At 31.0% G+C, this 15,963-nt stretch overlaps 5 protein-coding genes across 5 annotated transcripts; 2 read left to right on the forward strand and 3 right to left on the reverse strand.

The window, feature by feature from the left end:
- Window positions 1-300: 300 nt before the first annotated feature.
- On the reverse strand, window positions 301-1,236 carry RXT3 (Rxt3p; the record flags this gene model as incomplete). The annotated part of the gene is made up of 1 exon (XM_003669937.1): window positions 301-1,236. The coding sequence occupies one exon, from the start codon at window positions 1,234-1,236 to the stop codon at window positions 301-303; it is 936 nt and encodes a 311-aa protein (XP_003669985.1).
- A 1,283-nt stretch (window positions 1,237-2,519) lies between these two features.
- RPL31A (60S ribosomal protein eL31) lies at window positions 2,520-2,732 on the forward strand (the record flags this gene model as incomplete). The annotated part of the gene is made up of 1 exon (XM_003669938.1): window positions 2,520-2,732. One exon carries the CDS (start codon window positions 2,520-2,522, stop codon window positions 2,730-2,732), a length of 213 nt encoding a protein of 70 aa, XP_003669986.1.
- A 1,153-nt stretch (window positions 2,733-3,885) lies between these two features.
- Window positions 3,886-6,117, reverse strand: BRE1 (E3 ubiquitin-protein ligase BRE1; the record flags this gene model as incomplete). Its single annotated transcript, XM_003669939.1, has 1 exon — window positions 3,886-6,117. One exon carries the CDS (start codon window positions 6,115-6,117, stop codon window positions 3,886-3,888), a length of 2,232 nt encoding a protein of 743 aa, XP_003669987.1.
- A 586-nt stretch (window positions 6,118-6,703) lies between these two features.
- AHK1 (Ahk1p) lies at window positions 6,704-9,661 on the forward strand (the record flags this gene model as incomplete). The annotated part of the gene is made up of 1 exon (XM_003669940.1): window positions 6,704-9,661. The coding sequence occupies one exon, from the start codon at window positions 6,704-6,706 to the stop codon at window positions 9,659-9,661; it is 2,958 nt and encodes a 985-aa protein (XP_003669988.1).
- Window positions 9,662-10,346: 685 nt separating this feature from the next.
- On the reverse strand, window positions 10,347-12,566 carry NDAI0D04320 (uncharacterized protein; the record flags this gene model as incomplete). The annotated part of the gene is made up of 1 exon (XM_003669941.1): window positions 10,347-12,566. One exon carries the CDS (start codon window positions 12,564-12,566, stop codon window positions 10,347-10,349), a length of 2,220 nt encoding a protein of 739 aa, XP_003669989.1.
- Between the last annotated feature and the right edge of the window lie 3,397 nt (window positions 12,567-15,963).

Genomic DNA, 15,963 nt, shown 5'->3' on the forward strand with positions numbered 1-15,963 from the left:
TTAGGGATTGAATAATAATAGATTTGTACAGTATATTCGAACCTTCTGAAAGTGTAGTGCCAACATAGAAGTATTCGTGATTGTTGTACATTATGTATTGTTAAGTATTTAAAGGTAGCCATTGTTTGGCCTTTTTTCTCGGTAATATTTTAAAGGATCGAAATTGGGACTTTTAAAGGATTTCAAGCGAAACAGTATACCTTTTGCTCTTAGGTCGGTACATCGAGATATTACAATTACAGATGTTACAAAAGAATTCTTTATAATGCTAGTATATACTTATATACTTCGTGATTTTAATCATCCGTCTCTTGGTTTAATAACGAGTTCATAGATACCAAAAGATAGCCCATCATGAGGAGCACAATATTCATCATCCATTTCAAGAGCAAATTGTGACATTTCCCCCCAACTTCTGGACCATATACCGTTTCTATACATCGGTGGATAATAGCGTAAAGGTTGCAAATATAGTATCGTTATATCTAAATCGAATTTCTTACTTGTTGAAATATAACTTTCACCTTTAACATTATCTGGATTCTCTAAATTGGCTGGAGTTCTTCTAAATTCGTTATTTGAACCTGAACTTGGATGTTTATAACTCCTATCTTTATTTTTATTGTTAGGAATAGAAAATCCACAATGTTTCAATGCTAGAAGTGGATCTGAATCATCTGTATATATATCGCTCCCCCAAATTTCATTATTATTTACTCGAGGTGAAGTAGATTCATTAAAAAGGTCATATAGTTGTTCATACAATACATGTACTGTAAGTAACGAATGTATATGATTTAGACCTAATGCTGGAAGGAAAGGTGGTGGCATATTCCGTTCATAAACTTGATTATAATACAATAAAGAGGGAGGTTCTAATAATAGCTTCTCATCAGTATTATGTCTTGATCGAGAGAATTTTCCTGTTTTTGTTGGATGATATTGCAAAGTCCCAATATTTGATAGTACTTTATTTTTATATATTTCTTCATTTAATTTTAAAAGTGGAATTATTGAATTTGTATAATATTCATTTGTCTTCTTTAGAGTCTTTTCAGCCATTAAAGCATCGAATTTCAAATGGTCATCGAGCATATTCGCGGCTTTTCCTGTTGAATCATGGTTTCCTCTGACATCTTTTGTGGAGTCTAAAATTGTTTCTTGTAAGCTGTATATGCGTGATTGTGTTTGTCTGTAAATTTCGTTAGGATCATGAGGAATGGTTGCTGATGTCATCGCAAATTTATGTTTTTTAAAAAGGTTCAGGCTAGCAGATTGTACCTATAATAAATAAAGCAGGGAAAGAAAGCTAATATTGTTTCTTGCAATCTAAAGTAGAAAAATAATGATTGTTGTTCAGCGTCGCATGAGTCGTTTCGTTGAAGATTGGAGACGTCGAGAGTACTTGTCATGTAGTATTTCACATATATGTATTGTCTTGTCCTTTTCAGTAGTTGAAATAGTATGCGATCCCTTAATATTTTCATTTTTCATTTTTCATTTTTTTCCACTTTTTGTGACTACTTATGACTTGTATTTACACCCATACACCACCAGGTGCTTTAAACATCCGTGCACCTTACTATTTGAGATCTGTATTTGACCGAACATACAAAAAATGAAAAAGATAGCCCGTTGAGCGGTGCGGACACAGGGGACGGGCCGGGTCAAGAAATAGGTTCAGTCTCTCTTACTCTTATAGTGCTGGTGCTCCCTCCCAGTTTGAGCCCAGGAGGCAATCCTGGGGACATCCCACCTACAGAATCGGGTTCCCGACCCAACACTTCCTTCTAGCTTCAGCAGAGACTCACCACTCTGTTTCTGCCTAACCTTCTCTCTCGGAGGGGCGTTACTCGGGAGAATCTAACGTAACTGAGGATTGGTGGATGGATGGGCAGATAGAATTTACAAACATGTATATGAAATTTCATAGTTAAAAGTAAGCACAATTGGAAATTCACTATTATTTTTCTAAATCTTGAATCAATAGCTGAACAAACAGAATACAATCTAACGAAAAAATGGCTGGTTTGAAAGACGTTGTCACCCGTGAATATACTATCAACTTGCACAAAAGAGTATGTTAAGAAAATATCCCAATCTGGAATGTTTTTTATTTATTGATCTAGCACGAGTATGAGATGGTAAAAAATGAAGAGAAGATTCATTAACGTGAATGCAATATTATTATGAACGACGAACTTGAAAAAAAACGACAGAAATACAGATTATTTTTTTTCCAGAGATAAGCTTACAGAGTATCGAGAGTTACTAGATCGTGAGGGAGCAATACAAATTTCGAAACAATATCTTTTACTACTATCATACAATATAAGGAACAATAAAAATATTCAAAAAATAGATTTCTATTAATGGAAGAACTTTTTTTTACTAACAATTATAATGTTTTTGGGAATATTTTTTCCAAAACCAATTTATTAATTTAGTTGCACGGTGTTTCCTTCAAGAAGAGAGCTCCAAGAGCTGTCAGAGAAATCAAGAAGTTTGCTAAATTACACATGGGTACTGATGATGTCCGTTTAGCTCCAGAATTAAACCAAGCCATCTGGAAGAAAGGTATCAAAGGTGTTGAATACAGAATGAGATTAAGAATCTCTAGAAAGAGAAATGAAGAAGAAGATGCTAAGAACCCATTGTTTTCTTACGTCGAACCAGTCTTCGTTGCCTCTGCTAAGGGTTTACAAACTGTTGTCGTTGAAGAAGATGCTTAAAATTATTGAAAAATAACAAACAAATATTCTCTGTTCATTATTAGTAATAATTTTTTTTTCGTCATTTAATTTAACGTAAAACAAACAATATAATTTGAAAAATATATTATCATACTCGTAAATTTTTAGTACTGTTTTTAAATAAAGGATATTCAATTGTATTAATTTTATTTCACCTGATGGTTCGTTTCCCTTTGAGGTTGGATCTTGACTCTACTGTACGTTTATATCCAGTTGGCTTCAAATCTTTTAATTCTATGAAAATAATACCACAGATGACTTTGCGTAATGTTTGTTCTAAGGTTTATCGAAGGTCAAGAAAGCAAGATGTACACAGATCAGCCTAAGATATACCGAACTTTTAAAAATAATACTGGTTATCATTAATTAAGAATAGATGCAAGGTTAATAACAATTAAACATAAAAACATAATTATTGTAAGAAAAAAAATAATTATCAGTGTAACTATGACATATAAGGTGTTGATCACTCATCACATTAAAAGATACTCATATAAGTTGGCTATAATCATAAACGATTCCACCCATCAGAACGATAAATGGAATCACTATGTTTATAACCGATGAGATATCTTAAAAAATAAAGAAAATTTATTTCTGTTCTCAATAGATCAACGAAAAAAAATAAGTATCATCATTTAATTATTTTTTGAATTATGTTTTTTTTTTTGAGAATTATTGTTCCGGTGGCCTCACCGGATAATGTTATGCTTTTTTGTGCTTCATGTTTTTTTGTGTTTTTTTGTTCTGTCTTGTCATGAAGCAATTTTATTAAATGATAACCTCCACAGGTGAAAAAAAGCTATGAGTTTATATAGTCTATGTATTGCATGAGAATTAGTTTTATTTCTTTCTAACGATTTGGCCTATAGAAGAGAGGTTACCCGGAAATGGAGACGTTTCATATTTAGGGTTTTTGTGAATCGGGCTATTCTTTACAAACCATTATTTATTGTCTTTTATTATTTCTTACTATGACTATTGCTACCGGCTAAGTGTTATCAGTTATGGTGTTTATAATATCTATCCGTAGTCTATCAGAGATCAATAATCACAGTGTTATTTATTAAATTATGTTTGTATATAAATATATAGTGGAATTTTCATCTTTTTTAATCATTTTTCCGGTTACTTATAGATGGATAGCCATCAAATCGTTGGAGCCGAATGGATTATTACAAGTTGGACATTTCCTCATTCTTGCTGCTAATCTCTCTTTACAACAGTCTTGACAAAATACATGTCCGCAAGTCTTAATGGCCATGTTTTTCCAATTCTTGGAACATAATGAACAATACACTAATTGACGGAAATTCTCCAGCTCTTCATTTTGGTTGGTATCTATCATTGTATTGTTACCACCATTAATATTATTACTTTTATTATCTTTGAACAATTTATCAGAAAGTTTCATATTAGTTTTCTCCAGTTGTCCATTTTTGGATGTTAATTTTTTATTTTCCATTTCAATAGATTTCATAAGAGAATTTAATTTTGTTAAATCATTCGCTTGTGTTAAATTTAATTGATTCAAATTAGAATTTATCTTTTTCAAATTATTTATCTCAGAATTTAAGTTGACCAAATTTGTAGAAATCGTCTTATTCTTATTAATCAGCCCTTTTTCATTCAATTGAGAAAAATTCAATTGTTTTTGTAAGTTTTCAATTTTCTTAGTCAATATTATTTCATTATCTTTCAATTGAAGAATCAAATCATTAATCTTATTAAATTTCTTTAATATATTCTTATTTTCAATTAATATGGAATCCTTGGATCTCATCGCAGCAAAATATTTTTGATCTGCTTTGGTCTTTTCTACTGATAATTTTGTAATAGTCGATTCTGAATTTGATAACTTAATATATTTCTTATTGAGTAATGTAGATACATCTTTAAATGCCATTTCCATATCTTGAATTTCCTTTAACAATGATTGTTTATCTGGTGAATCTGATGAATATGTGGAATTTCTCTTTTCCATACTTTTCCATTGTTCTGTTAATATTTTATTTACATTTTCTAAATCTGTTAATAATTCAGATTTGGATTTTTCCTTCTCTAATATGGCTAATTTGCTTAGAAGTTCATCACGGGTAGTTCTTATTCTTGTTAAATCCTTTTCTAAGGATTGATTCATCTTAAATAAATTACCATTCGAAGCTTTGAATTGTTCTTTAATATTGTTTGTTATGAATTCTTGATCACTTGATAATTTTTGGAATTTAGAGAGAAACTGTTCGTTTGTTTCTGTTAACTCTTTGTTTTCCTTGGTTAATTGATCAATTTTTATCATTAACATATCTCGATCACTATTATCTACAGAAATACTAGAATTGAAACGATCTTTCGATATACTTATATTAATTTTTTGTGAAACTTGAGTATTCAACTCTCTTATTTTATTTTCATTTTCTAATTTGATTTCCTCCAGACTTTTTAGAGTATCATTTAGTATTACAATTTGATTTTCTAAATCAGATATCTTAACTTCGTATTGTAAGATTTTTTTATCATCACTTAACGAATCACCGTTTGTGACGTTACAACTATTTTCTTGTTGCCCTTCAACATCCCCCTTGGGACTTAATGCAATATTGTTGTTGGCTTGTATCGTAGAGTCTATCAGTCCACCTTTTTGTTCCAATTTTGTTTCAGTTCCACTAGCAAATTGTTGTTGTGTATTCACTTCTTGAACATTGGGACCTACATCTTTACAATTGGAAATTTCTTTACTGAAGACTCTCTTCACAGTAATGGAATCATCCCTATCATATTTTTTAATTAATGATTCATAGTGTGTTTGTAATGAAGTTAATTGATTATTTAATTTTTCATTTTGTAAAGATAATTTTGATTTTTCATTTGTCAATTTTTCCAAATTTTGCATCAATTTATTTTTATCTAATTGAAATTCTTGGTCTTTCGAAAGACATTTATTGAATATATCCATGAGCTGCGTCGATGATTCAATAATGAGGTGAACAGGTGTATTTGAATCCGCATCATCGTCGTTCTTTGAGTTAAGAAGTAAGTTTTCAATCAGTTTCCTTTCATCATCATTCAGTATGGAGGAGCTGAATATGGAAGAAGAATGGATCAAATTCAATAAAGTGAAGAATATGGTAATTATTTTAGAAATTTGAGAAACTATACCGTTATAGTCTCTTTCAGTTACTTCATATTTAACTTTCAAAGAATCTAATAAAGTTCTATTTTGATTGAGGCATCTAAATATGGCTTCCTTTTGAAATGCAATAACGTCTCGTTGAGTTAATGGTTCAGTCGGATCACTCAACTCTAGACGATGTTCTGATTGCTGCAGTTTTATCTTTTTGGTTGGAGGTTGGTCTAGTTCAGACATGACGATGAATAAAATAAAATTGAATATATATTTATACGACCTTCTTCAACAGCAGCAGGCAGCAAGCAGCGTAGCAGTGTTAATGGCAGTTGCAATAATAGTTTATAGGCTTTGATGTGTGCTTGTATTACCTGCCTTATCGATATCAACCTCATATTACTTCATATGTCGATGCATCTTGTTCCATCTCTTCAATATATATAAATCTCTCTCTGTTTAATAAACAAAAAAGAAAACAAAAAAAACACACACAAATTAGGTCTATCGTTTCAAGTGATTTACAAAATAAGGGTTTGAGACAAATAACCTAGGTGCTGTTAAAGTAACCCTAGGTTTGACAGCATTAGTGTGAATAGGGTAAACACAAGGAGCCCTTAGCTAACTTCTACTTTCCAACCCTAATACTCGGTTCTAAATATTTAAAGTTTCATATTTTAACATTTAACTTCTAAACAGTTAGCACGGTTGTTAACATAATATTGTTGCAGCATCTGTCACAAGAAAGTATATCGTTTTGAATATATCACTGATATCACAACAATATATATTCTTTGGATTATGCCAATATATATAGCTAAACAACATTATGTCTATTAATGATGAACAACGATTGTTCCAATCTTTAAACGAATTCCTGGCTGTTCTCGATAGGAAACCAAGTAATACCAAACAATGTGCCAAATGTCTGAAAGAAACTATTAGAATATTGAAAATGGATCTATTATCCTTACTCAGGCATCAATTACATCAACACGTATTACCTTCTAATTCTATATATAACAAAACGCAAGGAAGAGACATTCTAATTCAATGGTGGGTATCCTTACTAAACTATCTAAATTATAATAATAACGATAATGGTAACATCTTCCAATTCATCGAACAGCAGGAACAGGAACAACAGCGCGATATAACAGTAGATGATCAAGGGAATAAAACATTAGAAAATCTATGTCTAAGTTTATTATCTATCATTTTTGAATGCATTAGTAAAATAATCACTCTATTGATGATTCTACCATCGCATTCTCAAAGAGAATATGACGTTTATTGTCATCATATCTTATTGACAATCGAAAATATTTCAAACATATTAATATCAAACTCAAGACATCGCTCGTTACAATTTTATCAAAAATATAATTCATTGTTAGCTCCCTTCTTGGGTAAATTGAATGCATTCGGATTAATTTATCTTCCAGACGATCAATATTTTGATGTCCATTTATTATTAACATTTTATCCAATTGAACATTTAACGATAAAACAATTAAATAAAACAACTAGTTCGAAGACATCAATTTTTGCATGGAAAGAAAGGAATTTCAAATTACAAAACAGTGAAAATTCCAATGATCTCAAATCTAAGAAAACACTGATCGATAGACAAAAAATTAATCACTGTCTATTGGTTAAAAATTTCAAAATAATCCAATCTTATTTGAAAAATGATCAAATTTTTATGTCCTTTTATTGGCATTATTGGTATATCATCATTTGTACTTTATCTTCATCACAATTTAAAGTAATGGATTTGAATCAAATTCCTACTTCTAAGATCATATTGAAATATGCCACTTCTGGTTTATTAAAGGCTGATATAACAAACTTAAACTCATTCATTACGAAAAATACTTTGATTCCAAAGTTCAACAAAAATTCATTAAACAATAACGAATTAATTAACGATACAATGCCGGATGTTAATATTAATGACATTAACGGAACGAAAAAAGTAAATAAAAATATACTATCTCCGTCACAAATAAACGATCATATTTTCAAATATTTTAAATCAATAAAACTATGGGAATGTCTTGAATCATTAGTCGTTTTATTTTCAAAACGCACTCATGGAGATAGCGATAATAACAATGATGATGAAACTTTACAATATTGTAAGAAATTAATAAAGACACATGATTCATTTACATTGAAATTTATGTCTAGAATATCAGCTTATGATTATAACACGGGTAATATCATCTTCAATAAATTATTCCAATTCATTATTTATAAATTCCACAAATATGATCACAACTTGACTTTTGTTAGTTCATTTAATTGGTCCAAATGGTTGGATGGCATGATAGCAATGTTGAAGACAAATAATTTGAATTCTCAAATAGTCACTATCATTTGTTTATTCAACATTTGGTCATTATTACCTAGCAGAATCCAAATGCATTTCGCTACTGAGCTAATTGAATTAAACCAATCTTTAATATTTGATACCTTGTTAATCGAATCATTCTCAAACGTTATCCCCATCTTATTATGGAAATTCATAATTTTCAAAATGATACCTTCCATTACAAAAGAAGAAGATTTTACTGACACTATAAGGAAATCAATTTTCTTGAAAATTAATGAAATCTATAACGAATTGGTATCTATTCAAAATTATTTGAATAATCTTCAAAATGAAAAATCCAAGGTTAAATATTTCAATCGAGTCAACTTATCAATAGAAGACAATTTGTTATTTTATGATAATAAGAAATTGATTATTAAACGCGAATGGCCCTTCCTATCATCAATAGTATCATCAAATAACACAATTAGTAACAACAATGCAAAGAAAAATGAAAACAAGAAACAAAAACAGAAGAAGAATGATAAGGATTTATCCTTCCCTACATTGACTTCAATATTTACTAAATCTCCTACATTAATTCAAACTGGTGGTTCATATCCATATGATGTAATTGAACAACGAACGGATGGTTTTCAACATTCATCGGATGATGATTCTAGTGACAATGATGGTGATGATCATGTTGATACGACTTATGATGTTGAATTTGATTTAAAATCGACTTTCAATTCATGGTTTTCGAAATTAGTTACCACTACTACTCCCGAAGAAGAGGATGATGAGAATGATGATGAAGTTAGGAACGAATACGGTGATGAGAACGCTTACAATGCAAACATAATAGATGCTCCAGAATTAACATACATGGATTCACTAATGGAAAAGATAAAATATGACCCAACGAAAGTTTTAAGTTCGACAAATGGAAATAATAAAGTTTTCAATGTTTTCCATATGGTTAATTTTGCCAATGAAAGTTTTAAATATCATAAACGATTAAATCAATATAATCGGATTTGGAGGTCTAAAGCGAGAGAGGAGAAACAGTTACCTAAATTACCAAACTCTGTTGATGGCATGGATAAAGACATTCCCGTTGCTATAAAGGATAGTATAAGTACAGAAATAAAAGGAAATACTGTTAATGAGTACAACGATAAAGATTCGTTCGATATAAAATTACCATATCCGGATTTGTCACTATTAGGAATAGATTCAATCATCCCCGTAGAAACGAATGACATGGTCATTGATGAAAAAAGCAATACTAGTAAGAATATGGATACTCGAATAATGAAATTAATAACGAGACAAAACAAATTAGTAAAATTTATCAACATTTTCAATTTGACTATGGAGGAATATTATGATTTTTTAAATTTGGTGAATTCTGATCATACTAATGTGTTTTTAGAATTTGAAATCATTAAACCATCAGGAATTTAAAATATATAAGAAAAAGTACAACAAAGTATGAAAGTAAAGACAATATAATTAAAGTAGCAAGAAGCTGGTAATTATACGCATGTAATATTAATATTCGTTTACACATTTTATATTATAAGATTTTCTATCATCTGAAGTTTTCTCTATTGTGTCCGAGTATGTAAATGAAACATTTTATTAACTGTAGATCTTACGTTATATATAAAAGACCTGCGTAAAGGACGACGGCTATGTTTAATTCTGTTCCAAAAAATCGTTGAGTAATCAAAATTAAAGATTATATTAAAACAGGAAGTTCTTATGTAAACCATACGGAAAGCAATTTAAAAACAGAGAAATCCTACCCTTTTAGAACAATTTGAACTAGCGATGGAAAAACCGTATAATATAGTCCATAAAACTTTATGAGGGAGGATAAAAAGTGCTTCAATTTTCTTTTCATAAGGATACAAGTATATATATATACACATAAATAAATAGGAAAAAAAAATAGAATAATAGAAGGGGAGAGAGGTGGAAAAAAAGATAAGAAAACAAAGGAAGGAAAGGAAGGGAAAGAAAAGACTAGAATGATGTCATGGTTACGAGAAGTGAAGTGAAGTGAAGAGGAAGAAAATCGTTATAAGTCATGTATGCTTTTTCGTATCGATAGGAAATGTCTTTTTTTTTTTATTTTTAATCTTTCTTAATGAGTTGAATGACCTCTATGATACTTTAACCCATTCAAATTTTTATATCTTTTACCACAAACTTCACAACGGTAAGGTTTATCTTTTGCGTTGCCTTGATTATCAAAGAATGGTTCATTTGAATCTGGGTCTAGTATTGTGAATGTACCGTCTGGATTTTCTTGTAGTTTTTGATTTTGATGACCATGTAATTTATGATATTTTAACCCATTTTGATTCTTGTAAGTCTTTTCACATCCGATTACGGGACATTTAAATGGTTTATGTTCTTCATGATCCATCACGTATAGCCTTCTTGCCGGATCATCTATATAACCAGGTTGTTGATGTTTATTAATGTGAGGGTTGTTGTTATTATTGGACGTATTGTTGTTCTTATTAATATTAGTGTTGTTATTGTTATTTGTAGTAGTATTATTATTTTGTCGTGATGGTAGTTGAAATGTCTGAGGTGTCATAGTATTTGTATTTGTACTATTTTTAGAATGAAGTATATTTGCATTTATTAAACCATGTTGTGGAAGATTTACAGCAGCGGTTGTTGCATCCAATGACATATTGTTTGATTGTATGTTGTTGTTATGATTGTTATTATGATTGTTGTTGTTGTTACTGTTGTATGTGTGGTTATGAAGGTTCGACAATACATTATTAATAGAATGTTGTGTTGGTGGACCCATAACCCCTGCAGTGGTAGTAGAAGACAAACGATGGGATTGTTGTTGTGATTGTTGTGATAAGAATTGAGATGGATCATTCATTGAAGAAGCCATATGATGATCTATATTCATGAAGGTGGGTGAAAATGAAGTATCATTTGTTAGCAAGTTCCCATCCATGAACGAGATATCGATTGAATCATTTCTCATGCTAAAATCGCTATTATTATTATTGTTGTTGTTGTTGTTGTTGGCATTTGTAGCGTTGGAAAGAAGATTATTCGATATGTTCAAATTATTATTTATTTTTTTGAGTGGTATAACTTTTATCGTTATTGTTATTATTGTTACTACCACCACCGTTATTGAATGAGTAATTGTTGAAAGTATGATGTGGTACTGTTGAAGAAGCAGAAGAGTTAGAAGTCTAGTGTTATTATTATTGTTACTGTTTATTGTAGGTTGTAAGAAAACATCACTTGTAGGGACAGTATCAACCAAATTACCATTAATATTTGTGTTTGTATTAGTTTTAGTATTATTGTTGTTGTTATTAATGGGTACAGAAGTATTGGTGTGAGTGTTACTATTTGTTGTGGAAGAAGAAGAAGAAGAAGAAGAAGAAGATGGATCCATTGATGACAACTTCGACTTTTTAGATTTTGCATTCGAAGTTGTTGTAGATTGATTCATCGGTATTGTATTTTTATTTTGATCCAAAGTCTGTTGTATTATATGAGTTTGATTATTATTGTCACTATTATGAATGTTTTGTTTATTTTGTGATTGAACCTTCTTAGTTTTCTTACCAGTAGTTGTAGCCGTAGTGGTATTACTAGAAATAGAATTTGAAGTTGGATTCCCACTTTCTATATGGGCATCTTCGTAATGCCTCAATAAGTCATGTAAACTTGGTAATGATAATCCACAACAAGAATAATCTTTACAATACTCTTGTTCCAAATCGGGCATGTAGGCATTATGTGATACTGGAGGAGAGTGGGAATTACCGAATGATGCGTAATAATTAATGTTATTAACGTTTATGGAAGGTCGTCTTAAAGTATTAAAGATACTATTATTTCTTGATTTGGATATCATTGGGTTTGAATTTGGATTCTTCAATGTTGCATGGAACATGACTTCGTCTTTTAACCAAGAACCGATGGTCAATGAACCCCAAGTAACACCACCCATCCCTTGAGAATGAGCTATAGATTCTCTTCTTAATTTAGCCAAATCAACAGCACTATTATTACCATTATGATGATGGTTATTACTGTTGTTACTGCTGTTGTTGTTAATGGTGTTATTTGAAGGATTTAAAGATATTGAATTGGAACTCATTGCTAATGGATCCAAGGAATGAGGATCTTGATGGTTTGGGAACATATTCGTGGTATTATTATTACTAGCGGTAATAGTACTAGAAGGAGAAGAAGGGGAAGGAGAAAGAGATGTGTTTGTTATTGAAATTGATGGGATATTTGAACCGAAACCAGTACTTGAAACAGAAGCAGAGTTTGCAGTAGTTGTTGTTAAATTGGATGTAGACATGAATTAGCCCTTTAAGAGTTTTCAAGTTGATTATATGGCTAACTACTGAAGATTCAATGACTGCTGGAATGAATAAGGAATAACGATGAGTTTTGTTTATTTCGGAACAGTACTATAGGACCGGAAACTAGCGTGTTAAAATATTGCTTCTACTTTGAGGATTTCGGATGAGCAGCTAGAAACAAATGTTGGGATACAAAGACGCTAAAGTTATGATATATTATTTCCAGCAGTGTTATGAAACGAACGTCAAACTAACACTAGAAACAAAACTATGGAGCGTCTAACGTCGAAAGCAAAAATATTGGTAGAAGCAACAATATACTATACTATACTATAATATAATATAATATAATAAAATAAAATTAAAATATACTCTACCTTCTAGATATGCCCTTACTGTTGTGTGTATAAGTTAATAGTTGTAGTAATTTATCATACGGATGGGATTATTAAAGTGATATTATATTTCACATAAACAGTAAATGCACTATATGCAATGCAAGTGCCTCTCTCTACGTACATGCTTAGTTAGTTTAATCATAATTATACTTATGTAACGAACCACGAAGGAAGGGACGATAAGCCACCAGGTCGTGAAACACCCACACACCCTGTTGTTTGGAGGGGGAGGCCTGTGTGGGGCTGTATATTACCCGGATCCAGTAGAGGGTAACACCACTCAGATTAGACAGGTACCTAAGCCCTAGGTTTAAAGAAATTTGTATTATTTTCTAAACAGAGATATCTATTTCTAGCCCTGATATGAAGAAAGTTATCTAATAGTAATTAAAGACTCTTTAACAAGTTATTAAAGATAGAGTACTGCTAGCCTAAGGTGCATTTTTAAAGGGTGCTTTAAGACCCTGATCAGCATTGTTTGTATAACAAATGTAGATTTAGAAAATACCTGCAAACTTATTTCTAAGATCTGGGCTCGGCAGGTGGACCTCAATAAATAGAGTATCTGGTTCAATATTACTAGATATATATTTCAAGGTACTCTTAATATACCTCTACATTCCCTCGACGCCGTTTACATCAGGCGTAACGCTACCTCTTGTCATGTACGCAGCTGGAAACAAACCTTGCCTCAAAAAGCATTGTTTTATTACACTTCCTGTCATAAGATGCTGTCTGTTGCCGTCTTCTAGGATATCCTCAATTTCTTTAGGCAGTTGCTTCTCTATCATCTCTCCTTCTTTCTGTTCCTCTTCCTCTAGAACAGGCATACCTTCTATATCAGAGAATACAATATTACCAAAAGACCTTCTTTTTTCATCTACCGTAGAAAGTATTTCTATCGAAATGAAGTCTCCATATAACACCAACAAACTGGAAATAGATGCGACCATGGTATAGGAAGATTACTCTAAATTTCATGTATCTGCACCAAGGCCTGAGCTTTGAAGAGCAGTTCTGACTGCCTTCGAAATAAAGAGGTTATTTCTCAACCGCTTCATTCTTAGAAAGAAGATCTTTACCCAATAACTCAACGAGCGCATCACGTTTCAGCTCTACTTTATCAGAGTTTTTTAAAATATTGAAAAATTCTGATATTATCTTACTAACAAACGTTTTAGTACTCTCTTCAATACCTTTACGATTATCTGGTCTATGAAATAATTTGGGCGATGTTGTAACAAGTGCTTTCATAACTTCATTTATTTCAAGTCTTCTGAAATTTTCCACATAGAGCATCACGTTCAATCGTCTAGAGTCTGAACCAAGCAGGTCATTAATCTTTTCTATTTTTTCCAAAGTATCATTAATCTCTAAGGTAGTATATTTCCTAGCCTTGTTGCCTCTCATCAATTGATCTTACATTTCAAGAACTCTTTCAAATTGACAAACATGCTGTTCATGTTCATTTTCAGTTCATTTGATATCCAGATGTCCATTCTTCCAAGTAAGATTATATTGAGTAGTAGCAACTAAGTATATAATGATGTATGTCATTTTTAGACTTGAAGTCAGAAGTCAGAAGTCAGATGTTGTAAGATCAAAAGCATACCACGAGAGACTAGATTAAAGGCAATTAATGTATCAAGATATAAATCATGACGTGATTCGAACAGGGGTATCTCAATTTTTCGCCGAACGTTGAAGCATTCACCTTTTCAACTAAATATTCCATAAAGTCGCTTCTTCACGTAAATTGGCGTGTTCTTTACGTAATCTTTCAAGTTTCTGAAATTTGTTCATTAATATTAGCCACTTCTAATGGTTCATTTTTTGGTTAAGTGGTGGCCTTTCATTTCGTTGAAAATATGTACGTACTCAAAGTTTCTTTTACTTTGTTGTTCTTTTATTATTTATTGTTTTATTGTTTTTATGTTTTTATTTTAGGTCAGATGACGGGTTTATCGTTATAAGCGACACAATTGGAATACAAAACTAATAAAATAACCATATTTTGCTGGAACCGAATATTCTATAGATGCATAGGATAAGAATATTAAGAGCAAGATTAGTCATAGAGTAGATCCAAGATAGAACATAAGTTCTGGAACTCTATGGAACATTACGAGATATGATTCTAGAAAATAATAGAAAAGTTGTAGAATATTCTAGAAAAATTTATGATTAGAATAGGCTTATCCGACTACGTCTGAATATCTCCGGTTCTTATGTGAAGATAATATTTCTGTCCAAATGAGAAATTATATAAAGGACATGAAATGCAAGAATGTTAGGTATTAGTTTAAATACACTTTTAATTATATAATATATAAAAAACCACGAAGAAAACATTGTATATTATTAATAAATGATTGAAACATATAAATCTGATATTGCTCCACAAGATAAGATCCCAAAATCTCATCATATTTAAACCAATAGATCAAACAAAGAAATGTACCCAAAGCTACAGATATAACATAATCAGAACGTAGGATATTTGCCGATATGTCTATTTTTATAAAATACCTTTTTATGCAGACCCTAAACCATGTGTTTTTATTTTAAGTAAAATTAAACACACACACGAAAGAAAGCACGTAGCTAATTTGTGTGTTCCTTCTCTGCCATAAAAGGTTCGAATTACTAAATGCTTACGACTTCATATTTTACCTAGGTGTGTTGTAAGGCCCATTTAGGTCTGAGGATAGTTGCCTCAGAAGAAGCTTATGATAACTTTTTTCTTAGCGTTTGTCCATAATGGAGATAAACACATCCCTATCACTGTTTCAAATATTGAATATACAATTCTTTAAATAGCTTTATATATTATATGTCACTGAGCACATAGAGCTAAGCTAACAGTATTATAAGTATTTAATGTATAGACTATATATATATATATATATATTTAAAAATACTTGAATGTAGAGTTTCCGATGATTTTCTTAGGTTTGTTTTGTTTCGGTTCGTCAAGAAAAGAGCAAAAGGATTG

This window comes from Naumovozyma dairenensis, chromosome 4 (assembly GCF_000227115.2).
Source record: "Naumovozyma dairenensis CBS 421 chromosome 4, complete genome".
NCBI lineage: Eukaryota > Fungi > Ascomycota > Saccharomycetes > Saccharomycetales > Saccharomycetaceae > Naumovozyma > Naumovozyma dairenensis.